General features: G+C 50.6%; 1 protein-coding gene across 2 annotated transcripts in view; it reads right to left on the minus strand.

The window, feature by feature from the left end:
* The window catches only part of LOC136369591 (histone-lysine N-methyltransferase EHMT1-like), a 115,810-nt gene extending 89,187 nt beyond the window's left edge, over nt 1-26,623 (minus strand). Inside the window, exon 1 of one of the 2 annotated variants that reach the window (XM_066332490.1) lies at nt 26,540-26,623. In XM_066332490.1, coding sequence (XP_066188587.1) covers nt 26,540-26,560 — 21 coding nt within the window. In that variant the 5' untranslated portion in view covers nt 26,561-26,623. Of the gene's footprint in view, nt 1-7,729; nt 7,778-26,539 lie in introns of those variants that run through there. The other variant, XM_066332495.1, reaches the window with a different exon arrangement.
* Nucleotides 26,624-27,582: the final 959 nt, after the last annotated feature.

The following is a 27,582-nucleotide window of genomic DNA, read 5'->3' on the forward strand; positions in this document are numbered from 1 at the left end:
AGGCCAGTGCCTGGCACATGTGCCCGCAGCACAAGGAAGGGGTCTTGCAAAAATCAAGCCACGAACCCTCACTTCTCCAGTCCTGGCCGTGCCATAGGAAAGGGCAGCTTCTCCTCTGGCTCAGCTCGGCCTCTGGTGTTTCCTGCCACGATTTCACAACCTTTGCCATTTCCAAAGTCCTCCTGGCAGCCCCAGCAGCAAGCAGGGAGCTATTTTACAGAGTGCGTGACTGATCCCTCCAGGCTCCCCTCCGCGTGTCGTGCACAGGGAGCTGACACTGCCCACGGAGCAGGGCCCTGCCTGCTGCAAACCGGAGCATTTTCACCTCCCTCCATGAACTGTATGGGTGTGCACTAGCTGGAAACACAGCTCCATCTGCGATTGAAGAGACTGAGCCTAAAATACTGAAATCAACAGCAGCTTTCGACAGACAGGAGCTGGCCACATGGGTGTTCTCCGTCTGGGACAGCGTCTTCACGCTAGGCACGAGCCAAAGGCACCAACAGCAAGAAAAAGCAACCCCTCTCAGCTACAGAATGAACAAATCTGGGCAGGTTTCTGCTGCAGCCCACACCTACACCTTCCCAAGATGTCTGAACAGGGGGAGGAGGAGAGAGATCTCACCTATTAAGAGGAGGCAGAGTGATTTGAAATCAATGTTTGGCAAAACCAAAGTCTGCGGGGACTCACATTAATGAATTCCCCTGCCGGGTTTATGGCGTTTAAAGGAAAACAAAAGCTTGCTGCATGCAGGGCAGAGCAGGTGAGACCTGGGCAGGTTGTTCACACACCTGGTTTCATATTCCCTAAACTCTCCCTAAGCAGGAGAGGCTCTCTCCCTGCCCTGTGCTCAGGGACACTCAGGTGATGAGCCGCAGTGGTCTCCCAGAGCTGGAGGAGATTAAGCTGTTAAGATGCCCCTGTTGTTCTCCTGTTTGGGATGGCAGCTCAAAACTGGCTGGAAATGCAGCAGATGATCTCATGTGCTCCTCAGCTGATGTCAATACCCAGGGGCCACAGGTCCTTCCTGCCCAGCCTTCTCCCAGAGGGTCCCTTATGGGATTAGGCAGCGGCCAAGCACGACAATTCACTATTAGCTGGACTAAGTGCTACGGAGAGATCATGAAAATGAATTAACTCCTGCCCTCCTCTCTTCTGTGATGGATTACACTCTGCTCCTTCAGAGCAATTTCACATAAGGGGAGGGGGAAACACAGCAGAGATAGGAGCAATTTATTCCCATGTGGTTTCCTGTGTGGATGCACAGCACTGGAACTGCCTCGTGCCTGTGGTCACACTGAGAGATGAGGAATGAGGCAGGGCCACATGCAGGTGTGGGTGGTGCCAGCAGCTTCTCCCTGGATGCACAGGAGATGAACTGTCCTGTCCACTGTCCCTGTGCCTGGGAGCCCCACCTGGATGTGCCTGTGGGGACATGAATGACTGGGAAACAAAGCCTGGTCACTACACACAGCTCTTGGGTCACCACATTGGGGTTTTCTCTTCACCCATCCTCAGGTAAGCCCCACTGGAAGCACAACCATCCCCAGCTCCAGGTTTTTACCTATTTCCCAAAGCTTGCTGAGATAAAACAGCAAAGCAAAGCAGGGGGAGATCCAGCACTGCCCTGATGCTGACCTGGAGATGGAGCTCTGTGCTCCCACACCACCTTCCCCAGAGCAGCCCTGGGACGAAAAATAAAAGTGCTGGGTGATAAAACACAGAACTCCCTTCCCCAACCAACGCACCCACCAAGGCACTCATTTAGCTCTGAGATTCATCACTGAATATTGCATCACTTTGGAGCCTTTTAAGGAAACATTCCAGCATTTTCCCATAGTAATCAGGTAACTTTTTTTTTTAGCCAGACAGAGTCAAAAATAACCAAGATCCAGGTAGGTGTCAGTGAAAAGCTCCAGCAGGGAAAATCTTATCCCATCACACCTGTAAGGGAGGAAGTCCTTGCCCATCTCCAGACACTGTCCCTGCAGACAAACACAACCAACCCAATGACAACTCTCCCCATTAATGCTGGATAATTTTAGGGTCTCAGCTGCAGGCAGTCCATCTCTCTAGCAAAATCCTACCTAAGACTTGCACTATCTACCACGGCAGGCTTGACCCCGTTTTCATATGCAGAAGCAAAAAAAACCCAACAAAAAACCCTCCTAATCCTACAGAACCCAGAGCAAATAACACTCTGAGACTGTGTGATACCACCCTATTAAATACAAACATGTTCCTACAGTAGCTCAATGATTTTAAGCATTCACCATCTTTTCATTTCAGTTTTAAGCACTTTGCCTGGCAACTGTCTGAAGGGCAAACCATTATGGAAATAGGAAGACAATTAATTTTCCTTTATTCTGGAAGAGAGGATTATTGGAATAAATAAAATAATCAGCTTAAAAAAGAGCACGATTCACAAGTTCTGAAAAACAGAGGACAGGTTTGTTTCATTTTCCCTTCCAGAGAAATGATTTCCTGGGATGGTGGTTGCAAGGGAAGTGCAGAAGTTTTGGAGTTAACCTTGGACTGCTGACTCATAAATCACTGCCTCTATGCCTTCAGCAGGAGGAAGGCTGGCATTTCACTCTTGGAGCCCCTTTATACATTTATTTAATAGAGCAAATCAGAACAGCCCCCCAAAAAGACACAGGGGCCACTTCCCAATCTCATCTGGAGCAGAGGTAAATCTGAAGCAGCCACTATTGGACACCAGCTTTTGGCAGCAGATGTTCAGCAGCACAGTCAATATGGTTAAAGGGGGATCTGATGCCCTGTGACATACATGTACACCTACATATCTGAATTAAGTTAAAGGTATTTCACTCCCAAACCCCAGAGGGAGAAGGGAACAAATGGAAGAGGAGAACCTTCAAGTTCATATTAGCATGAGCTGAAATTATTTACTGAGAAAAAGTTGGGGTATCTTGGTAAGAACTGTAGAGTTATTTCTGGAGGACTCCTCTAATAAGCAGAATGAGTTACAAAAATAGGATGGAGACTGTGGTTCAAGGTTGCTACAGCCTCAGAAAGAAACAGAGATAATTGATGGAGGCACAGATTCCCAGCAACACAAAGGACTGTAGAAGTACTGAAAAATCAAATTGATGATCTGGAAACCAGCACAAGATGAAGAATGATCAGGTTAGTGGGGGCTCCTGAAGGAGCAGAAGCAGGAGAAGGCAGACTTTCAGCTTGCAGTGGATTATGAGGAGGTGAGGGAGGAATAATCCCCACTGTCCAGGGGGCTGGATGAGCCACTGTCCCCACACAGAACGGCTCTCCAGTGCTCCACAGCCCTAAGGGAAGGATCTCCTGCACCCAGCAGCCCGTGTGTTTATGGCAGCTCCCAAATCTGAGCCTGGCTCCAGGATCCAGCACTGTCTCCTCCAGCAGGAAATGGCTCAAACTCTGCCTGTCCATCCTCCAGTGACAAACTCGGGGTGCCCCAGCACAGCCACATCCCAGCAGCTGAAGGAAGCCCCACTGGAAGAGCTCCTGCACATGCCACAGGGACCAGCCATTCCCTCTGCTGCTCCTCCAGCTGCAGAGCACTGTGGCAGCAAGTAGGTCAGGGACTAGGCAGCGCCTCAAGAATCACCTGCAGTTCATTTCAACCCCCTTTTTCTGCCTTTCTGGGTTTTTAGGAGCCACCAAATCACTTCACCACCACCTTCATCCATCCATCCATCCATCCATCCATCCCTCCATCCATCCCAGACCTCTCCCTACAGCCCTGTCTCCTGCATTTCTGCTCTCTCCCAGCTGTTTAACTCCACCTCTGCCCTGCAGCTCCTTAAAGCAGGATTTTTCTTCCATCTTCCCCTTCCCACAACTGTATTTTCCCAGCATGACATACCCCTTGCACTGCTTCTCTCCCCCTCAGAACTCTGGATGTCCTCTGTGCTGGTGGATTAATTAAACCCCATCCACCATGGGAATGGAGTTATTCTATAATTCCACATCTGGATTAAAATACACAGTTCCTTCCCCTGTGTCTGTAGCTTCACCCACAAACCCTCAGGGAAAAGGGGGTAAGGAGTCCCCTTTGCCAGCTGGTGCTTTCAGGTGCTCTCTCCATGCAGGGCTCCATCAGCTCCAAGGTGCACAGGATGTCCCAAGATCTTTCCCTGCTTCACTCAGGAATGTTTGGGCAGGGAGTCAGCACTGCCAAAGGACACAAAACAAGGATGCAGAAGCAAATACTGAGCCCAGGGTGTTAAGGAAGCCAAAATTGAGCCATAAGTTGGATTTCAAAATGGCCAAGAAGGCAGGAGAGCAAGAGATAAAACTCTTCTGAAGGTGGAGAAATGCTGTGTGGGACAGCAAACCCTTCCACACAGCGTCACCACAGAGAGGATTCACCACAGCAAATAAATACAAGGCTCCTGTCATAATATCTGCTCTTAAAGGCACTGAGTTGAGTCCAAGTTGGCTGAAGCAGTTAAAAGGGGACAGAAGCAAAGCCACCAGGCTTTGAAGTGGTCACCATTTGATTATTAAAGACTGGGACCTGCACGCCGTGTATCTCCAGCAGAGTTACTTTCTCCTCCCTGGGATTGCCAAGGTTGCAAGAGGATTTCTTAGATACACCTGTAGGGTTCCATTCCGTCTTGTTCTTTCTGGTTTGAATACAGTCCTGGGCTGATATGATACCAAAAAGGTGAGCAAGTCCCAAATTAAGGTTTCAGTTCCTCCACTGAACAAAGCTGTGCTGGTGGAGAAAGAGACAAAACTGGACACACGGACAGAGTTTCTCACACAAATCTAAAGACAGTAACGTGCAGATCCAAGCAATGAATCCTCCTGTGAAGTCTAAGCCACCCATCTCAAAGAAAACATCCAGGAGTCCCTGCCCTGCATGCCCTGCACATCCCACACCTTGCAGCAGGCAAGGACACAGTTCCATGGGATCAAGAATCTCCCTCAGCTCAGCCACACCAGAGAGCTCAGGGTTTGCAAGGAGAGAGAGGTGCCCACTCCATGGGAACACCCAGCAGGGACCTGCAGGACTCCTCTGGCAGAGCCCAAGAACAAACACACAAACTGAAATTAGATTTGGTTGTTTCTCCTTCCAGACTTACCAGTTCCAGGGCTTGCTGGAAAGCAGCTGGATGTCTCCCTGGAAGAGAGGAGCCCTGCACAGGAGGGAAGCAGGGTGGGATGAGGGCTCCCAAAAGCTTCTCTAATCCAGAGGCATCAAGTGCCCAGGCCACCAAAGGCTTGGTAAGGCTGAAGCATGGTGCTGTGTGCTGGGGACTCTCCTCAGCCACTGAGAATAGCTCATTTCCACCATTTTACTCCAAAACAAGAAGAGGGGGAGGGCTTTCTCCTCTGGCTTTGGGTGGAAACCCATGCCACTGAGGGAAGTGTGGCCTTTGTCCCTTTGCTGAGCCTTTCCCCCATTCTGGGACTGGAAACAGGAAGAAAAGGTTCAAAGCTGGTCCAAACCATTTCAGAGATGAACCTGATTACTCTTCCCAGTGAGGGTGAAATAAAAAATGAGATGATGGATCCAGGCTTCCTAAAGTCACCCTCTGGCAAAGGGAAGGACAGATGACCTGTCCTGGGGGACAGCCAGGGCCCAGCACCTCATTCCAGACCAAGGACCAGTCCTGGTGTCACAGGACCTTGGGTCCTGCCCTGGTAAAGCAGCCCCCACCTACACACCTCAGCCTGAAAATGCATTTTTGTTATACCCTGATCACAGATTTTTAAGGTTTCCTTTAACTTTCTTGCTTTCAACTTCGCTTCTCCAAAAAACTATTTCCCAGTTCTTCCACCAAAAGTGCTTTTAAACAGAATTTGATAGTTTTTCTCTGAACTAAAACCCCTTGTCATGGTGACAGATACATCGCTGGCATCAGTTAAAAATGTGAAAGAGAAAAGCCTCATCCACCACTGAGAAAGAAGCAGCACCACTGAATCCTGACACAACCATGGTCCTCCACAACACGAGTCTTTGTTCTCACAATCATCTCCAAAACAATATTCTGACAACAACATCCTTCCCTATATAGATTCATATTGCTATATCTCTATCGTTTCCCTCACGCCCATCAAGATGAAATTATAATTAACCCATCATTAATAGAAATTACAATGATTTTGAAACAGCAAGAAACAATCTATTTGCATTTGGTAGCTAATTATTCCCCCTACGCACACAGCCACCAATGTTCCCTAAAACCATCCACAGAACAGACAGTCTGTGCCAGCCAGAGCTTCAGGGAAAAAGGACGGACCAAGCAAAAAAACCCTCAATGTTGGGGTGGCAAAATTTTCTTCAAATCTGCAGCATCTCGAGCTTAGCCAGGTTTGTAATAGAATTGCCCTTCTGAACTCATCCAGCAGTGTTAAAATCCACCTGGGTACCACATGGAAGCTGACAGCAACCTCAGGACGAACCTAGCGGGAGCCGCTGACATTTGCTAAATTATTGAATTATTATTCCCTTCTTCACACCACTCCAAGGAAACACGGAGCCATTCCCCGATAACAGCCGTTGGACACGAATTTCACACCGGGCAACACCAGGAGAGCTCCCAGAGCCAGGCAACCCCGGGATTTGCAGTTGTAGCTGTGATTATTCCCTCCTCAAGGAGGAAGGGTGTGCTCTCCTTGCAGCCAGGCTCAGTCCTGGGGGACCCAGGGGTGACCTCCAGCCCCTCCTGCTCCCATTCATTCCAGTCAGGTACAGAACAGAACAATGCCCTTCCCCGCCCCCACGCCAGGCAAGTTTTGCTGGCAGATCACCTCCATTTCCTCACCATCCCCAAGGATGTTTGTAAGAAGTAAAGACACAAGCCGTGGTCAGGGAGCACTGCCTCCCCCAGCTCAAGCTGCCTGACAAAAATCAAGCCACCCAGACATTTCACATTTCTGCTTGACGTCCTGGGAGCCCCAGGTTGGCCCTCCATGGCTTGTGCTGCCTTCGGGGGAAGCTGATACAAAGCACCAGGGCTGGTAAATCACATCCTCCTTCACCCACGCTTCTGGAGGCGAGTGGAGAAAACACTCTTGGCTCATTAGGAACCATCCGAGGTTTCCCTTCCTCCAGGATGCCCCCACCAGGCAGGGATTGGGGAGGAAGGGGCTCAGTTTCACCTGGACACAGTCCCTGTGCCTGCAACACTTACCTGGCTGCCAAGGCATCCCTGCTCAACACGCCGAGAGTCATCAGCCTTCAAAGCAAAGCCAAAATAGCTCAAGGATTGTTTTCCTTCCCCCATCTGACACGGGATTGCAGCTCCTCAGGCATGGGGAGGAGGGGGAGCAAAATAATAGTAATAATCAAAAGCAAAGGACTATTCTTCTGTAGGCAAAGCTAATCCTGTCACACATTTTCTTCCCAACAGAAGCATGATAGATCGAGTCCCACTGGGTTCTGCTCACAACTAAACAGGATGAGGTGTTTTCAGCTGCCTTCTGCCAACACAGCTCAACGAGCAGCAAGGCCTCACCTCCTCTAATCATTTAACTCAACACCAAACCACCCTGGTGCTCTACCCCAGCTCTAGAAAGTCAGCCCGAGCCTCAGTATGGCCTTGCACGGAAATAGGATTACTTTGGCCTGGAGGAAAAAAAGAAACCACAACATGAAGGTCACCCATAAAATCATTACACAGCTCCCTCTTCCCCGGCTCTTAGAGAAAAAAACCTTTCTCAAACCCTCAACCTGAAAGGAGAAACACAAAAAGATATGTACATTAATGCCATATACCTCCGTCAATTTTTTTCCTCGTGTCTTTAGAGCAGTTGTTTACTGCAGCCAACTGCAGAGAAATTACAGTAGCTTAACTCTCCAACTCCCTCTAAAGGATTAATCTTCCAGTGAGCATGCTCACGCGGGAGCTTTTTCAGCACTTGCATCCATTTCATGAGTGAGGGCTGCTGCACACATGAGGAAATGCCATTTCAGGGCTCCAGGCAGAGCCAGCAGCCCCCAAACCAAAGGCTAAAGCCCTTCCCAGGGCTCCACAAAGGATCTCTGCCCAAGGCTCCAGCTCCAAGGAGGTTGAAAGATTTCACATCCATGGCCCCTTTCAGGAAGGAGGGGGGCGGTGGTTTCCCTGCGACACTCGTCTGAAATGTCTGACCTTGGCTTTTCTCTACAGCCTGGTGGACAGTTCATCCACTGAATCTGGAGTCAAAAATACCTTTTTTTGGCTGGCAGATTTTTCCTTTTGCATCACTTGTTGGCTCCTCTTTGCTTTTTGAGAAAAAAAAATCAGGAAGATGATTTGGGGTGCAGGGAGGGGGAGGGGAGGGGAAACATTCAAATGAAAAGGAACAGCTTTAAAAATCTAGTTCTCAACTCTGCATCACAGTTGGTAACAGATCCTGAGACACATTTAACTCCACAGATTAAGGACCCATGCAAATGAGGATTTGCTGGTAGACAACAAATCCAGTATCTAAACAAGGCTGTTCAAGTAATCTTGTCCATTCTCTCCTAGACCACTGTAGATTAAACTGCTCTGTTTGAGATATTTCTCCCTCACCTCAAATGATGTGCCTCAATTCAAAACCTTCCTGGTGAAAATAAAGCTCCAAAACTAAGGACAAATACACGGCAGAAATAGTTTCTTCCATTTTCATCTTCTCATATTCCAGGGTTCTGCCCTTCCCCTTCCCATTTATCTATTTTATGTCCTGTTGCTTAATTGCTCTTTGTAGCTGAAAGAGACCCAAGCCTCCCCCTCCCCCCAAAGGCTCTTATTTCAAGTTTTAAACCCAGCTTGAGTCTAGGACACGCAGAGACCAGACTGCAACCCCTGAGTCCAGGGAAAAATCACAGCCAGGGAGAAAAAACCCAGAGAGGGCTGCAGCCCAAGGTCTGAGATCACTTCCCAGACCCAGCGCCAGGCTTCACCCCGGCCATTACAACCACCCAAACATGTCTTTATTTTTCAAAAACTCTTGAGTGTCTTTGATGCCATGAAGCCTCTTTAAGGTTTTAAGCCCTACCAGTGAATCCACAAAAAGGCAGGATGCTAGGAGAGTGTTAAAGAAGGGCTATGGCTGTGTTTGACAATGAACACTCACCATAGCGACCGTCCCTGCAAGAAATGATAAAACCTATGGTGACACTGGATATTTTGCTCTGTTGCCACCTAAATAGAATCACCCCCAGAAAGGGAATCTCTGTTACCATGCATTAAAATAGAGGCTTTGTTTTATTTATAAAGCATCCAAACTGGTTGGTTTGGATGTGTCAGAGCACAGGCTGTTCAGCCACCCCTCCCTGCTCCATCCTTCGGGGACTTAATGACTGATGGCTGCACTTCATCCTGCCCTCACCTCCCACGGATCTCAGGTGCTGCTGAGCCTCCCCAGCTCCTCCAGGGAAGGTCTGGGATCCAACCCTGAAAACCCCTGCAAAGAAAACCCCAGAGTTTGGAGCAGGCAGACGTGAGAAAGCCTTGCTGGAGGAAGGTATGTCCTCTGTGCTTCCTCCTCCACAGCACCATTACACCCACACGTGAAGGTGGGAGAGCAACTCCGGAGTTATCCTGACCTGTCATTCCTCATTTGGAAACCAGTCACACTCCCTGAGAGGTTAGACTTTGACGATTGACTACTATTGATTCTTCTGCAAGCAAAACAGCCTAAGCTGGCAATCAGTCAATAATAGGCAATTACTCGACAGCCTCTTATCTGCAGATGCCAGCCCAGACAGCTCGATTTGTGGAGGCAGCAGGTCAATAAATCAAAGCTGTTCTCAAATTTTAAAATATCATCATTTAAGAACCCACCCAGCCTTCAAACTGACTGGAAGAGCGGCCAGGTCAGGGGGATTCCTGCAGAACAGTGTGGTGGCTATCACTAATTTACAGCACAGGAGATAGAAGGTGATGTGCTGAAATCCACCCCTGACACTCCTCATCTCTCAGGAGCAGCAGGAGTGGCAGCTGGATGAAGATGATGAGAGGGAGAGGAGGAAGCAAAACCCTTCTCCTTTGAACAATGACTTGTAGGGAAAAACCAGAGCAGGGTGAAACACTCCCCAGACCCTGGGACACACCTTGCTGCTCACCAGGAGCCTCAAACCCCAACAAAAACATGTTTAACACCACCACAGCAGCAGATTGTTGGCACCTCTCTTATCTCCCTGCTGTGACCTCCGTACCCTGGGTGTACAATTAATCATTTCATCCCAGGAAATGCACTTCCTCACTTTTTCATGGCCTAAACATGATACAAGCACAAGAGCCAAAGGCTCCTCTTGAGCATTTCAGTGACCCCAGCGGTGCCAACAGCAAAACAAAGAAAACCAGCTGAAAACTCATGGGGGCATTTTATGCTCTCAGTGCAGACTCCCTTTACAGGCCCATTTATATGAAAAGACACAAAAAATGCCTATTTAATTTACAGCAATCTGAGCACAACTGGATTGCCAGCCCAGAGCAATGGTAACATCTATCTATCTAGTGATATCTATCTATCTTTCACTGCAAGGGCAATCACAACCTTCCACCTTGTTCTGGAGACTCTAGAAACTTCCCTGTTTGTCCAGGCATTCCTGCACAAGTCATGGAAACAGCCCAAAAGTACCAAAAGAACACCTCAGTAATCTTGCTGGTGCTGCTGGAGGAGGGTGGTGACCTGCAGCTGTGTCCTCCACATCAGGAGCTCACCAGGGCCACCCAAAAGCTGCCCAAGCACTGTAAATCCAAGCCCCTTGGAGCCTGTGAGGCTTTCAGTGCTACAGAAGTGTCCCAGATTAATCAGGTTTGGGGCAGCTCCACCACCACACCACGGTGACTCCATCCAGGCTGGCTGCCAGGGGCCCAAAATGTGCAAAGTGCCCTTTTCTAGAAGGGAGGAAAAGGAATGACTTGGGAATATCCTCCCATTTTTTTTTTTTCCCAGGAAGGGAAGTGTTTGTATAATGATGACCAAATCCTGCAGACTGAGTATCTGCAATCATACCAGCTTGAAAAAACAAGAATTTGAGCCCAATGTCTAAATAAAAAGGGGTGACCCACTGGAAACGAGATCAATCCCACAGCTTGTACTCTCATCTTCATACTCCACTTGCCACAAAATTCAGGTATCTGAGGATACATTCTAAATATCCTCAGTCTTCAATACCTTGAAGTGGTCTGGGAGGGAAGTTTGGATGAAAGGCAGCAGATAATGGATTATTTCAACTGTACTTGAAGTTGAGACAGACTTCTTGAGGAGCCTACTGAGGTTTTCACTTCCATCTACACAAAGTGCACTCAGGTCCTTTCAGCAGTGGCTGGGCCAGAAGGAAGCTGTGGGAAGCTGTGCCCAAAAATCTCAAAAGGATTTCTTCTCTTCTTACCCACAGAGCACCTACAGGTGGTTTTTACACTGCCAGCCCTGTCTGCAGCGCTGTGGCAAAGCATGGGAGAGCACTCAGGAGAAAAAAAAAAAAAAAAGGTGTTAAATCCATCTTCCTGTATCACTCTCACCATTTATAGAGAGGCTACAAAATGCCAAAGCAGCTGACAGGATCCCACAAACCACACTGCACAGCACCAGTGGCTCCTGAGCTCTGCAGGGAAGATTCTTCACACAGTACCTGCAGTTTTCTGATCTAAAATGTGGACCCTTTTCCTTCCCCCTCCAGATGTGCAGATGACCAGCAGGTCAGTGCACCCATGCTGTAAGGACAGTGCAGTGGCAGCACAGCTCTGGGGAGGAGCCTGCAAAGCTGCTGGAGTTGCTGAGCATCGAGAACATTATTTATTTCCCCAGAAAGGAGCTGCCTGCCATGGGCCTGGCTCCCACAGCCCCACTCAAACCGCTGCTGTCCTGCTCCACACAAGGAAAATAACACAGCAACTTTACAAGCCACAGCTGTGCCAGTAACACAAGACTATTTCTCACCTTTTATGACAAAAGCAACGCCAGTTGCAAGACAATAAGATATCACAACCTGCCATTCATCCTCCCATCTCAAGGCACAGCCATTCCATACAAAAGCTGGAGATCACCTGTCGTGCTCTGCTTCCTTCTTTCAAATGCAGCATTGTGTTAGCACCAGGATCCCGCTGCTTTGGGGCTGGAAGTGTTGCTAGAGCAACAAAAATGCTGGAAAGTAGAGCAGAGAACAAAAGGACTCCACAGCCCCACCGAGGATGTGATCAAGGAGACAGCAACAATGTAAAATGGGACCAGGAGACCTCCCTTAGAGCAGGGAACTGCCATCTCCCATCCTCTGCTGGGCAGAATGATAATTTAGCAAGTAGATCATCCCAAGTAAGATATTCCAGCAGCTCAGCCCCGTGTCTGGTTCTTATCAGGAGCCCCACGACTGAGCAGAGCCCTGCTCCTCTTCATGATCCATCCTTTCATGCCCTGCACAAGGATGCCTTTCACAGCTGACTTTGGGGCACACAGGTAAGAATGAGGGACATATTTTTTTCTGTAAAGGCAGAGTAAATCCCTGCTTGCACGTCCAGTAGGTTGCCCTTCCAGCAGCAGACATGGTCAGAATTCCTCTCACTGGACAAATCCAAATTAGGTGACATTCTAGAAGTTCACTGAGCTGGGCAGACAATGGGATCCCACTGCACCTTGCAGGGGCCAAAATTGTGGATGGACCAGTCTTCAGGTCCTTGGATTAATTTACTTCTTAGTAAAGTGGCCCTTGCTGTAAGGAACATGGATACTTTAGGAGATAGTCCTCAAAGCAGACTGATTCAGGGATTCCCTTTGTCCCTTCTGGCATGTTCAGCATGGGGACAGTGCACCCAAGACGTGTGATGTGTCCTGTCACCCCCTGGAGCTGGGGAGGGACAGATAGCAAACACCAGGCTGCTATGTGATGGCAATCCACTGCCAAAACCCATCCATGGAGGGTTATGTTTGCTGCATCAGGCTGTCTGCAGCCCAGTCCTGATCCTGGAGAACTTTGGAAGAGCTCAGAAGATCCTTTACACACACTGGGATTCATTTGCACTACACTGGTCACAAGGATCTGACTAACTCTGATTTGTAGCTCATGATAAAAACACAGTTGGAAGGGAACCTTTGTCATGTAGCAAAAACTGTCCCTCTGTGCCTGGTCTTCCTGTCACCTGCAGCTGGGGCTTTAACCCTGGCTCTGCCAACAGCTTCCAGAAGGCTCTGAGAGGAAAGGGAGCCCCTTGCAGGAGTCACATTCGCTACATGGGATTACAAACCACTCAGACAAACTAAGCAGCAGCATCAGGGGAAGTCCTGGAGGTGTCTGTCTTGAAGTATAAAAGCAAAAAAATAATTTTTTTTTCAAAGCTTAAGCAAATCCTTCATCAGTGAAGGTGATGAAGACACAAAAATCCTCAGGGCAGATTATGAAAATGAGCAAAAGCAGGATCAGCTCCAAGGAAGTGAGGCTCAAAGCCTGGCTCAGAGTTGGTCTCACCTCCTTGTGACCACCTGCACAGGTTACAGACCAAGCCGCAGAGGATGAACAGTATTTATTCCCCCTCTGGATTAAAATTCAGAGGTGCAGAAGTCACATGAACTGCTGAGGACCCCAGCAGCAGAGCCTGCCTGGCCCTGGAGCACACAGCCAAGGCTGCTGAGTTTCCACACCTGAGGAAAACTGAAGGGTCGGCTGCAACTTGATCCAAGGCCCTGATATCCATGGCTGTGACTGTGGCCTTTCAAACCAGCCCAGTTTCAATGCTCAGATCCCTCTTTGTGCCTGCTCACAGCTCTGGAGAATGTCTGTCCCCTCTGTGCTCTGCTCAGCAATGCACCTTTCCCATGGCATGCAGAACACTGGGATGTGCTCCAGCCTCACCTCAGCCCAGCTTCTCAATTCCAAAATAGCTTCTTTTGACCCGTTAAAACAAAAAACACAGAGAAATACAAAAGTTCAAACAGACAGAATGACAAATGCTGCAACTGCATAATGTCAAAAAAGAAGTAAATTAATCCAAGGACCTGAAGACTGGTCCATCCACAATTTTGGCATCTTTTTTACCTATCCCTGATAAAGGCACAGTTGTGTTGAGACAGGTCAAAGGCCAAAGTCAGACCAAGAGAAATGCTCTCCTGGAGAATGTGCTGATACCAACATGGCTGTGCCCCAAGACTTCCCACAAAGAGCTTCAGTCTGGGTATCAACATGATACAAACACCAGCTCCATTATCAGTCGTTGTTTTTCAACACACAGAGGAACTGCCATGATCATCCTGTCAGTTATTTCTACAAATCCAATGGATAAAAACCTCTGGCTAAGGGTTACATCTGCCTCATTTTGTCATTTGATGTGACGAAACACATCACATCTGCCTCTTCCTGCTCTGCTGAGGAGGGCTGGGAGGAGCCCAGGAGCCCATCCAAAATGATCTTTATGCCATGGAAGCAGCTCACTTCCCTCAGGAAGGCGAATTTTGCCAGCAATGACTACAGCCACGTTCAAGCCATCCAAGACACCCACACAGCATTCCAAGGCAACATTCCTGGATAGAGGCATGGCTCACACCTGCCCACACAGCCAGGGCCTGGACCTGCAGCCTGTTCCCAGTGTCTGGGCCACTGTGTCACCACAAACAGCTCTCTGTGCAGCGCTGAATGCTCTGGAATAGTATTCCTCGGATAATTAGTAATTATTGCTCTGATGCATTGATGTTTGCAAGTCCCAAACCCACGTGCCCGGCCTCGCTGGGTAATCCCAGAGCAGAGCCCTCAGCAGCACAGCCCCGCTCCTCTTCCTCCTGCTTTGGGCCTGCCCTGGACCATGGGCTATTCCCCCATGGAACTGTGTTCACATAAACAACCCATGCCACAGGTAGATCCCTCATCACACCCCTTGGAGGTGTGTCAGGGCAAGGAAAGGGGGTTAATCTGATTTTCGGCACCATATCCCTGGAGAAGCCGCTGCTGTCACATCAGCAGCTCAGAGGATGCACTAGAAAAGACAAGAGATGTTAACTGCTCCCCCCAGAAGCCGCCCAGCCCAGCAGGCAGTGAGGTGACACAGCCTCCTGTGGGGAGGGACAGATGTGGCCAGTGCCACAGCACAGCTGGGGAGCTCAGGGGAGGAGACACAGCACCCAGATAATGGCACTGGTGACAGGGGATTAGCTCTGAAACTCAGCTTGGGAAAACTCACTGCTCAACTCACAGGGAGATTAACAATCATTTTGATTCAAGTATTCCCACAGGCAGAAATGGGCCTGATGAGCCACTGTGGTCCTTCCAGCCCGACTGATCCTGTGGTTACTCACTTTCCTGGGAATTCCCCTGCAGAGGTGGCCTGTGTCTCTCAGTCCCCAGGTAGCAGGGGAAGAACAATGTGTTGAGACATCCAAGGAGCAGGGAATGTCTGGCAGAGGCAGGAAACCATCCCTTTCCTCCTGCCTTTCCTCCCCGGGTGATGTGACACACAGGAATATTTCCAGTTAGCACAACCCTCCGCTGGCCAAACCTTCACCCAGTTCTGATAATGCAGTGAGAAAACAATCCTGGCTGGCTTTCCTTCCACGCAATTTAACTTCTAGTACTGAATATAACACACTCCTTCCCATTCCTGCACCCAGAGCCAAAGCAAGCTGATCTCTGGAGAGGGAGGTTTAAGAAGGATTTAAGATGTGCCTTGAACTCCTGGTGGCAGCCTACAATGGAGTGCATCCTACCCAGGCTGAGCAACCACATTCGTTTGTCAAGTGTGGAATAAGAGAAAGCACTGAGGATTTGTGCCAAAACACTCTGGGCTTCTTATAATTAAAAAAAAAAAAAAAAAAAAAAAAAGAAAAAAATTAAAAAGTAAACTTAGCTGAACCAACCAAGAGAGGAGGGTTGGAGGGTTTTTCCCAGGGTTTCTGCAAGGCCAGATGCAGCCTGTGGCTGGGAGGATCCTGCACTGTGACACAGCAGGGCAGGGGATGCTGGTGGGGGGATCCAGCCCTTCTGATCCTCTCCCTGCTTCCCTCCACTCCCCTGCCCTGTGAAACCAGGCCTGAACCTCCAGCTGCAACTGCTGTGCTCTTGCAAGACTATGTAAAAAACCCAAACGCAACAGAACAAAAAAGAAAGGTCACTGAGGTGACTCTTTCAATTTTGCTTTAGAAAAGTCCTTGACAGGTTGTCAAAGTGGATTTGTTTATTAAAAGTGTATTTTTCCTAGCAAGGAGCACAGAATGTCTGTACAATAGATGCCATAATTGCCCAGGTTTGTTAATAATTGCATCGGCTGGAACAGGATGCATTAGCCTAATTTAAGAACTAAATAAGAACATATGAAAGATCACAGGTCCCATTTTCAAGGTGAATCTGAGGCTGCTATCACAAGTCCAAAGAAGAGGAGCTGGACATTCAGAGTCACACTGGCTTTGATCACGAATAGTTCATACTTTACAAAGTGCTTCTAGAAGTTTTCTATTCCCTTCATCAGGCCTGGCCACGATGTCAAGGAACAAAGCCAAAAACCAGAGCATATAAAATAGTGACCATTATGCAACTCAACATCTTTTCCCTAATGAAGATAATCTGTACATTTAAAAATTAACATTCAGCAGTCCTTCAACAGTTCCAGTTAAAGGCTTCCAACACCCAGTCAGGCCTTTGAACTTTGGGAAAATTTTACCTCTGTTTTACATCTGGGGAAAGCACCACAGGCAGCAAAACCTCAAGCAGCCTTGCCTGGACACTTTAACTTCTTTTGTTTAAGCTGCTGCCTGTCCCATTGCCTGGGCACACTGCAGGGAGGCTGCTCTCACTGCAGCTGATGGTAAATCCCTCCCTGACTTCTGTAGGTTTGGATCAGGTCCCAAAACTCTTTTTAATATAATGCTCCAGTCCAGATAATCTTCTGTCTTATGGAGGTCAATGCTGCAAACTCTGCTTGCACTTAAGTCCTATTGTCTGTCTGCACCAATTCTGCACAGACAGCATTTCCTCAGCCCTCTGCTCACACAGCACCACACTCACCAGCCCCAGACATGAAGCCAGCCAGCTGCTAAGAGAGAAAAAAGAAAGCCAAAGCCATAGATTTACCTTTTCTCAACACTCAACCACACAGCCCGAGCCTCATTTCACACATGGGACCATGCTCCAGGAACCCTGGGACATAAGCTCTGTGCTTGCAAAGCACCCTTCACACCAAGAGGGCAATAAAAATTAGCTTAATTAATAATACATCAGCAAGGAAATGTTAACGAGCAGCCAGCAGGGGAGCAGGGACTGTTGTCTAATCTCCTTGTGTGGACTGCTTGCTTTGGCAGGGATCAGCACTGCATCAGCATCACCATGGGGCAGGGAGGGCTCTGAGTCACCGGGGACACACGCAGGAAACATTTACATCTCTCTTTAGAGCAGACACTGTTGCATCAGGAGTTACTCTTGGCAGCCTCACGCCGACCTCCACTTGCAGAGTTTTAGTCATTTAAAGAAGATTTTCGGCTATCCCTGGGCATCCAGTGCATAAATACACACAGACACGGGGCCTCCTCCTGCAGCTCTTTGGCCACGTCTGCAAATTCTGCAGCTCTGCCCACGCCAGCCTCGAGCTGCTGGGTCACAGGTGGGGGGACCAGATCAAACCTCCCTGTTCTTGGGAGCTCACTGGGAATATCCAAGCCCTTCCCTTAGGGTTTGTCCGTCCCTAAAGAGGCACAGGGTGCTCAGGCTCATCCCAAGGCAGACAGTGGACATCTCCCCTCCCAGCTGGTTCCTCTCCCTGTCACAGCAGGCAGCTTGGGCACCCCAAAAGTGTCAGCCCTGGGGCTGATCCCCTGCAGGGCTGTGCAGTGTGGGGAGGAGGTTTCCTCCTGCAGCCAGTGGAGCAGCCTTTCATCCCATTCCTGCCTTTCATGGTGAGCCTGCCCGGGAACAAAGGCCCACTGAAGAAAGGCGAGTTGGCCTGGGAAACTTCCCAGCACTGCCCAGGCCCGGACCTGACACATCCCTGCCTCCTTCCTCATCACCTCCTGCCCTTCTCCTCCTCTCCCCCAGCCTGGGACCACACCGGGCCGGGTTTGAGCCACACTGGGGATAGCGATGGGATAGGGATGGGAATAGGGCTGGGATAGAGACAGGGATAGGGATAGGGCTGGCATAGGGACAGGGATAGGGCTGGGATAGAGATGGGGATAGGGCTGGGGACAATCTGCGTGTCCCACGTCACTAACAAAGCCTCCAACCACAACTCCAGCCCACACAAGAGCCAAAATCCCAGCAGCAACAGCCACACAACGTGCACGTCCTCCCTGCACAAAGCAGCAGCATCTGCAGCAGGAGGGAAAATTTGGGGCTGCTGTCAGACAGGGGCAGGAGACAAATGATGTCTATAAAGCAGCCTCCGTGAGGGCAGTCTGGAAGGCTGAGAAAACATCAAACCAATAAGGTTTTAATGAAAGCCATAAATGATTAATACCAATGTGCTCTTATCAAAGGCAAACTCCTAGAAACACAAGAACATAACCAGCACACCAGCACAAAGGGCACATTCTACAGGGAAGGAAACAACAAAACTCACAAAAAAAACCCAGAAGAAGCGCAAGACAGGCACGGAGTTCACTGTGTGTGGTGGAAGTATTTTAAAAAAATCTTGAAAAAAGCCCCATGAGAAATACAACTTGCAGCTCCTAGAAACCAGAGTGGAAATAAAAGACAGAATATGATCCCCCCTCGCTGGCCTTTCCCAACGCTGCACGCCAGAGGCTGCGCCGCTCCCGGCACTCTGAATTCCCAAATCCAAAGCAGATGAAGCTGCAGTTTCTCTGCTCACTGGTGGCATCTCCCTGCTGCAGGGGGCTGTCGATGAAAGGACAGCCAGGATCTCCACCTCACCTCTCCACACATGCTCCTGGAGCTCCAGGAGCTGGCATTACAGCAAGAGGAAATATTCCGGCTCATCCGAGGGCCATCTTTAAAGGAACAGTCCTTGTTTGTCCTCGAAGTGTGGCAAAAAGGATTAAATATTCCAGATGTCACCTCCAGGCCCGACAGGACACCTTACAATCACCTTTGCATATTAAGAAGGCATTTAAGCACCAATCTGAATCCAGCCTAGCAAAACTTAAAGAACACCCTTCCTGATGCAAAGAACAAAAGGATTTCTAACGTATGGGATTCACAGATCCTTGACATTTAAAACACAGAGCTGATTAAAGCCATTACAAGCAAGTTTGCAATTAAAAGCACCTCATGTCTTGGTGACCAGTTCAGCAGCGGTGCTTTTTGCAGAGCCTTCTGCGTGTTGATTTAAGCCATCAAATATTAATAATACTCTTCAATTAATAAAATATTCAGACTCATGTTTTAGGATCTCATAATCTGGAGGTTTATGTGCAAACTGGCAGGATCCTACATGGAACCACACAGACCAGCTCCCAGCCCATTGTTAATGCTCTCATCTCCCAACTACAAATATTCTCTTCTTTACACCTCCACACCCACACTTGACAGGCTGTAAATGTGCTGCCAACCCCACTGGACATAAGGAATGCACCGAAACAGTAAGATAATTTCTCAGGTCCCAAAAATGCAAGTGATTTAACACCCATTTCCTATTTAGTGCAGGTCCCAGTGACCTCCAGGCTGGAGGTGCTGCTCCTTCAGATTCCAAATCCTCCTCACAAGGCACGAGGAGCCAAGAGGAGCCTGCAGCACCTTCCATGAGTCCCTTCCATGTGCCTAAAGCAAAACTCACACACCGGGAATGAACTTCAGTCAAAGCAGCCTAAAAACGCGCCTTGGGTGACACCCCAGGAGCTGAGATAATCAAAAGAGGACCAATTAAACTCCAGGGAAGACAAAATAAAATACACAGAGGGTTTTTCCACCCAGCTGCTCCCACCTGGGCTGAGCTAATCCAGCATCAAACCTGGAGTCAGTCTGGAGATTGGGCAAGGCTTTGGAATCACATACTTGGGATATTTGCATTCACTGGATGCCGAGGAACACCACGTTTCAGTACCTCCCTCCCAATCCTGCAACAGGCATACTTTCAATTCCCAAATCAGCAGCTGGATGAAGCATGTAATTTTGAAACCCATTAATCCTTTCTAAGTCTTCTACCATGTGCATGTTTAATTTCCCACTTCTTGAAACAATATTATGATTTTTGAGAGAAGCAGAGCTTCTGAACGCTCTGGGTCAGCAGTATGAAACATCCCCAATTCCCACTGAAGTTGGATAAAGCATTAGGGTAATTTGCCTTCTGGCTTTGAGCCTGTGGGAGAAATTACCTATTAAATCTTCCTCTGAAACTGCAAGGATTGGAAATGTGCAACTGGAGAGGAAGGAGGTAGCTCAGATTCTCAAGAAACCAGGAGCTGATGCATAAAAATGAAAAGAAGGAGGGAAATATGTATTTCACTGCTCTCAGGGCTGTACTCAAATGCACCTGCAGGTCATGGCCAAGAGCCTGGGGAGATCAGGGCTCCCTTTTGCAAGACAACATGCTCAAATCCTTCTGTCCACATCTGCACTTGAGTTCTAAATTAATTAGAAGTCTGAAGCAGCACTCAGAACAACCTTTGCCTAATCAAGGCCCCAGCACAGCCTGTTGCAGCTCCAACACTTGGACTGCCATTCCCTCTCCAAGGAGGTGCCCTCATGCCCTGCTCCTTCTCTAGGGAGGGCTCAGCCCATCAGGTTCATCCTGGCTGCCCCTCAGAAGCAATAAACACCTCATTCCTCTTCACCAGCAAGGGCAGCAGGAGCAGGCAGCGCTGCTGCAGCATCCCAGGGCTCCTGGACTGGCTCTTCCCACACCACAGGGAACGGACCTGCGCCGCTTTGGGCACCACTGATCCCCACTCAGCTCAGCTCCCCAGCCTCTGCTGCTGCTCTAAGTGCTGCACTGAGCTCACAGCACCTTCTGGAGCAGCAGCTGACCCAAGGATACATAATCACTGTCATTATTTTTATTCCTTTTGGCAAAATTTCACGTTTCCCTGTAACGCTATGTCACTTACCTGGCTTTATTTTGGGTTTATCCATGTCAGCCTGGTTATCTTGCTCCATACTTACTTCCTCCCCAGCTGCACCACCTGCAAATTTCCTGCCTGCCCATGTGCTGGCTCTGCAGGATGATCAGCCTTATGCAAACAGAAGTGGACCTGAATTTTCTGCTCTGCCACTCAGCATCTCCCTGTCCTGAGCTGACACTGCCTCTGAGAGCTCTCCTGAGAGGAGACACTGAAAAGGATGGATTTAATCCCAAATAGCTCATCCCCACCCCCTGGCCAGCCCTTGGTACACACAGACAGTTCAGGTGGGCTCACCTGGCTCAGGATTTACCTGTGCCATGAGTCAGGCAGCAGCTTTGAACCATCCCAGGTGGAAACTCAAGCTGAGACAGAAGCAAATGGTAAGACAATGGTGGGGACTGTGCTGGGCATTAAGGAAAGAGGAATCCTCCTGGAGCAACATTTCCTACTTGAAAAGAGGATGTGCTTGATACTTTGCTGTGCTACAAAGTTTTACTTAAAAGCAGGAAAGCTCTGCAAAGCTTTTCCATTTTAGACACACTGAGCGTTCTTCTAAGCATGGTTTATTCCGGGTTTATGAACTTCCCAGAGCAAGGAGGGCCACACCAAACCCTTCACTCCCTGTTGGATTCACTTCACCACTTCAGCCAGACTCCAGCCAGCAGCAGTGGGATGTCCCTGCCTACACAGCCCCACATCAAGGGAGCACAGGCTCACAGTTCTTTCTGCTCCCTGTTCCACCTGATCCTCACACAACTGGATGAGCTTCGTGGTGACTTCTGGCCTCCACACCAGTCAGGAAGAGGGAACTCTCCAGCAAAATGTGTCTTGAAGGACCCAAACAAACTCCTTGAACCTCTCACAGGCCTGCACAAAACACAATCCCCTCTCCCCTCCTCCTTTTCTGGGCTGCAGTGACCCAAACCAGCCCTTTGCCAGGGAAAAAAAGAGGGCAAGAGCACTTTTGGGGTAGAGAGAGCACAAAAGGCCAGGCAAGCTGATAAAGAGCAAGGCCTCAGACTCCAGATCAGTCCCTGAGCATTCCAATGCCAGCTGCCCTCGTGCACGTTTGGAAATGGGACACTCAGGGCACCAGCACTGGCTCAGGGATGCTTGTGCCTTCCTCACTCAGCTGCTCCCAGGGGAGGGATCCAGCTCCAGAGACTCCAACAGGCTCCCTCCACACAGGAGCTGCTTCTTCTCGTTGCTGTTGGGGTTTTTGCTGGTAATTGCATCTCTCCCAGGGCTTCTGCTGACACAGCAGTGGGAGAGCAATTGCTTTGTATTCATGGACAGAGAACTAAGCAGGCAAAACTTCTCAAATGGAGACCAAGGCTCTGCTTTGGAAAGCAAAAAATGAGCCACCTTGGTCTGAGATCACCTCTAAACTAATAAAGCTGCATCCACAGCAAGGACTTTTATTACAATTTCGGCAAGAAGAAATGAAAAATTATTCTCTCCAGCCAGCATAATTATATTGGAAGAGTTTATTCAAAGTATAACCCAGGTCTTTGATTCTGCCTCGACTGACAAAATGTTCTTCAGATGCTCTCTTCAGTCACATTGGCTCAGTCACATCAGCTTAGCACAGCTGAAGGGCACTTCTAAGGCTTTCTTAAAGCTTCACAAGTCGTATTTGCTCATCCTGTTATTATTCAAAGTTTCTCTAGCTGGAAGAAAAGGATGAGCTCCCCACGGGCCTATGCCAGCCCACAACATGTGAGAATTCATGGAAAAAGTAAGAGTTAGCACCCATTTGACAAAGGTCAGGGCTGTGTGCAATTATAATCATGTTAACAAAGCAACCACCCTACTTCAGAAAAGTTCTAAAATCTCCTTATGAGTATCAGAGAGGGGGGAAAAAACCCTTCTTTCTCTGCACAAAGATACAGTAAAAATGTATTAACCTGGTGCCACAGGAGGAATGTGCCACCAGTGAAACACTGGTGTGTTGTGTGTGTCCAGAGTGCTGTGAACACACCTCAGAGCACCCGGGAAGCAGCTGCCCTGCAGGGCTTTAAAACACACCAGATCTCCCTGAGAGAAGGGACTGAAATGGGATGTGAGTTAAAAGGCACAGAGGCCTCTCCTGACGGGCAGGAGGGAATGAGGGAGGGCAGGCCTGAAAGCAGAGCTGGATTGTGCGACACCTGCCAGACACAGAGTGGGAATCTGCAGCTCTTCCCTCCTGCTCACTGCTCCTCAGCTCCTGGCATTCCTGAGATCCCTCCTGCACCCAGCACCTGCTGCAGGAGCCTCTCTGCAGCCAGAGCCAGGGAAACGTTGTCCCTCGATGCTGTGGGGAGGTCACTGAGCTGGCAGAGGGCTCAGCCGAGCTCCCAGCCCCGGCTGGAGGGGTGAGAGCCGGGATCAAAGCCAGGGAGAAGCCTCAGCATCAGCGATGATGTGAGAACTGCTCAGCCCCAGCGTGGGGAGCTGCTGGGTGCTGAGTCCATCCCAGATCCAGCCCCAGCCAGGAATTCTGCCCGCTCTGCCGGCTCGTCGCTTTAGAGATCAAAGCTGCACCTCCAGAAGAGAGATTTTACAGATCTGAACAGACAGAAGGGGGGAAAAAAACGATGAAAAATGCACTGTGACTTCTGAAGGGAACCACTTCACTCAAAGCCACACACACACCTCGCTTCCTGCACCAGCCTCCCCAGGTTACCACCAGCCCCAGAAAAAACATCACGGCTTGAACTTCAGACTTGCACCAAACAAGTATTTTAGGAAACACACAAACACAAGGGCAGCTCTTCACCAAACTGATGCAAACTGGAGGAGCAGCATCACATCTGATGAACATGCACCATCATACATGCTTGCTGAGCAAGGCTCAGTTCCTCAAAACCCAATTCCTTAAAGTTTAAACTTTAGTGCAGTAGGCCTGGAGTGCGTAACAACTGCAAACTGGGCTGAATATAAGATATCTACTCAAGAAATCCAACAGCAAAATCAGATTTTCCTGCAGCCTCGTGCCTACTGCACCTAAGGACTGCAGCACAGCCACTCCCCAACACAGAAATCACCTGGGACAGGGAACAGGAGAGAACGAGTGAAGTTCACAGGATTTAGCAAGAACTTGGTGTTTAAAGAGATTCTCCCTCGCCCATCAACACTAAGATCTGGCAAGAAGCTGTTCAAGACTGGGAGTTTTGTCTGGAGTTGTCTGCAGGTGGTTGGGCACTCCCTGCAGAGACACAGGCATCACCTTCCCAACCTGCCCACTCCCTCCCAGCCCTTTGCTGGGAGCAAGGATCTCCTCCCAAAAACACACCTCTGCACCTCTCTCAACCAAGTGAAACAATTCCATCTTGCACTTGGAAGAACACCGTGGATGGGGAATGTTTTTCCTTGCTCTCCCACACCGGCATTGGGCAAGCAAAGAGCTTCTCCTCCAGTCCCCACATTCCAGCCTGACTTACACCAACTTCCTCCCCTCTGGCCTCAGAGGGGTATAAGCAAGATCTGGCCTCAGACAGAACTGAGTTCATGGGGGAGGGGAGGAATTAAACTCCAAGTGAGTCACTGTTCCCTCTCCATAATCCACAGCAGCATCTGGGGATACTCTGCCTGACTGGGAGAGCAGTGGCTCCTAATGCTCTGCTCACAGGGCAGGCCCAGCCAGGGCTCCTGGGAGATGCTCCCCAAAATAAAACCTGTGTGTCTGCAGGGCTAGGACTGACCTGAGCATTAGGAGCTGATGAGCTATGAGCCAGCTCCTGCCCCAGTTACAGCCGTGCCACTCTCCTGGAAGCAAAACTGGACCATGGAGTCACAGAGGCACTCAAGGGCTGATTCCTCTGTCACAGGGAAAAATTAGCACTCATCCTCTCCAAAAGCACAAGGGAAAGGCAGCAGGATCAGGCCAATTGTGATGGAACAGAAAACATAAAGGAAGCCTTGGACAATCTCCCAGCAACGATGATGGGAATTCTGTCTGAGTAATAAATCCAAGCTGTCAGCAGCACTTCCAAAGCCCTGCTGGTGTCACCTGCGTGGCCACACCACAACCTTCACCCCACACAGGGGAAACGTTCTGGGCCAGAGCACAGCCCTGTCAACAAGGCACTGCAGAGAGGAGAGCTGGGAAAGGCAGCAGCCAGCCTGTCACACCTGGGGGGACCAGAGCAGTGACCACACCTGGCTGTGGTCACAGGCAGCTGCTCAGGCCCACCTCCAGCTGGTCTGTACAGGAGCATGCACCTGGATCACAGTCTGTGTACAGGGCACACCTGGATCACAGTCTGTGTGTGTATGAGGTATACCTGGATCACAGTCTGTGTACAGGGCACACCTGTATGATAGCCTGTAAATACATGTACACCTGCATTACAGCCTGAGTGCAACTGTACACCTCTATTAGTCAGTGCATGATGCACACCTGTCTGACACTGCACAGCTGCACACCTATTTTACAGTCCATACACGACTGTACACCTGCGTTACAGTCTGTGTACGATGCACACCTGTACGGCAGTCCCCGCACACCTGTGTCACAGCCCGTGTACCATGCACACCTGTGTCGTCACCTCGCGGCTCTCTCTGTGCACGAAGGCTCAGCAGCTGCTCTCCAGTGTTCACCTGAGGGCACAGCTTGGTGACAAGTTTGTATTCCCTGCACAGGCGGGGCAGGAGTCTGATGCCGGCACAGGGAGCGGCGCTGCAGCCCCGTGTGCCCTCGCCCCCTGGGCACGGTCACAGCGCCGGCTGCTGTCCCCCCACGGCAGTGCCCGTCCCCCCGAGCCCGGCACAGGGGCCTCTGCGGGCACCGCCAGCCCCGAGCCGGTCCGGCTGGCACAGGGATGCTGTGGCTGCCCCCGGACTCAGCAGTGTCCCAGGCCAGGCTGGACGGGGCTGGGAGCAGCCTGGGATAGCGGGAGGTGTCCCTGCCCATGGCAGAGGTGGCACTAGATATTCAGGTCCCTTCCAACCCAAACCGTTCCACGACTGACTGTACATGGCCGGCGCGGCAGAGCAGCCTCGGCCGCGCTCGGGAGCGGCTCAGGGAGGCGCAGAGCTGCCCTCGTGTCCCCGGAGGAGCGGAGCGGCAGCGCCGGGAGCACGGATCCCGAGCCCGGCTCCCCCGGGATGCGCAGCCCCGGCTCCCCCTGGGGCTCCTCCCGCCCGCGGGCCCGGGACCCTGCATGGCTGCCGCCCGCCGCCGCCCCGGACCCTGCATGGCTCATAGCACCGGCCCGCCCGCCGCCGCCGCCGCCGCCGCCGCGCCCGGCCGGGCCCCGGACTCTGGATGCAGCCGCGCCAGCGCCGCCCCGCCGCATGGGGCGGCCCCGGAACATGGATGGCGACCCCGCCGCTCCCCCCTCCCGCCTCCGCCACACGCACTCGCTCCCATTGGGGGGAGCCCCGGAATCTGTATGGCACATACCACTGACTCACCGTAGAGGGGTGTAACTTATACAGAGTCCCGGGCCCCCCTACACACAATGGCAGCAGCTCCCACATTCTTCCCCTCAGAGGAGTTGGACTGAACCATGGGGCGGCGGGGGCACGGCCCCCCTCCCGGCCTCCGACAGAACCCGCCTGGCCCTGGGCGATACCACTCCACGCTCCCCCATCTTCCTTCCCCCCGCGCGGGTAGATGGACGCCGCCGCTCTCACTCACCTCGGCATCCACTGTGGCCATGGCCGGAGCCCCGGAGCGCAGCCCCGCCCCCCCGGCGGCTCCTCGCGCCTTGGCTCCGCCCCTTGCCCCTCATTCTTCTCAATGGAGACTCTCGGCCGGGCACGGCGCAGGCGCGCGGCAGCATGGCGGCCCCCAGGGGCCCCGCTGTCCGTACGGCGTCATGGCGGCGCCCAGCGAGAGGTGCCGTACAGCCCGCGGGGGGATAGGGACGCGGTGACACTGGGACAGGGCTGAGGACGGACCCCGCGCTCCTCGCACCGGCACCCACACACCGCGGCTCCTCACTGCTCCGACAAAGACCCCCGAGTCCCCAGCACACCCCGAGACTGCGGGGGAAACAGCAGCCGCCGTTCTCAGCTGTGCGCATAAGGAGCTTCCCAAACTTTCAGCGGCACCCAGCTGCACAACTTGCCCAAAAACCTACATAAAATCCCAGAAAGAGTCAAAAAGTCCGTCTGTCTTTCCTGCCAAAACGGTTAACCATTGAAAATCACCTCCATTTTTAGCTTCTCCCACATTTGGGTCATTTCAGCCCAGTAAGTGAAGGGCTTTTGGTGTCTGTGTCACCTAAAGACAGGTATGGGGCAGAGGGAGCAGCTCACCCTGACTCTGTCCCATAGAGGAGTCACTTCCAGCTTCCTCAACTCCCTTTCACACACCTCGAGCACCCACAAAAGCTTCAGCCCTCCTAAACCCCCCAGGGCCCCTCCTAATGTCCAGGCCCTAAAACCATGATTGTAAAACAATTATCCCTTTTACAGCTCTCCAGTAAAGCAGAAAATAGCACAAGGGGGAGATAAGCACCTGCAAAGGCTCCTTGGCCTCACAGCTTTGTCAGAAGTCACCCTGAGGAAGTCACACCTGCCCCAAGGAGACACAGGGATGGGCAGGTACCGCTGCACCAGCCTCCTGGACAGGACAGTTCGCGTTTCTTGGAGGGAAACAGGAGCGTTTGAGTGCTCTGAAGTCAATTTACACATTTATTATCCGCCCTCTGGAGAGACAGACTCCATCTCTCGGTG

The sequence above is a fragment of the Sylvia atricapilla genome, chromosome 19 (assembly GCF_009819655.1).
Source record: "Sylvia atricapilla isolate bSylAtr1 chromosome 19, bSylAtr1.pri, whole genome shotgun sequence".
In the NCBI taxonomy this organism is placed as follows: Eukaryota; Metazoa; Chordata; class Aves; order Passeriformes; family Sylviidae; genus Sylvia; species Sylvia atricapilla.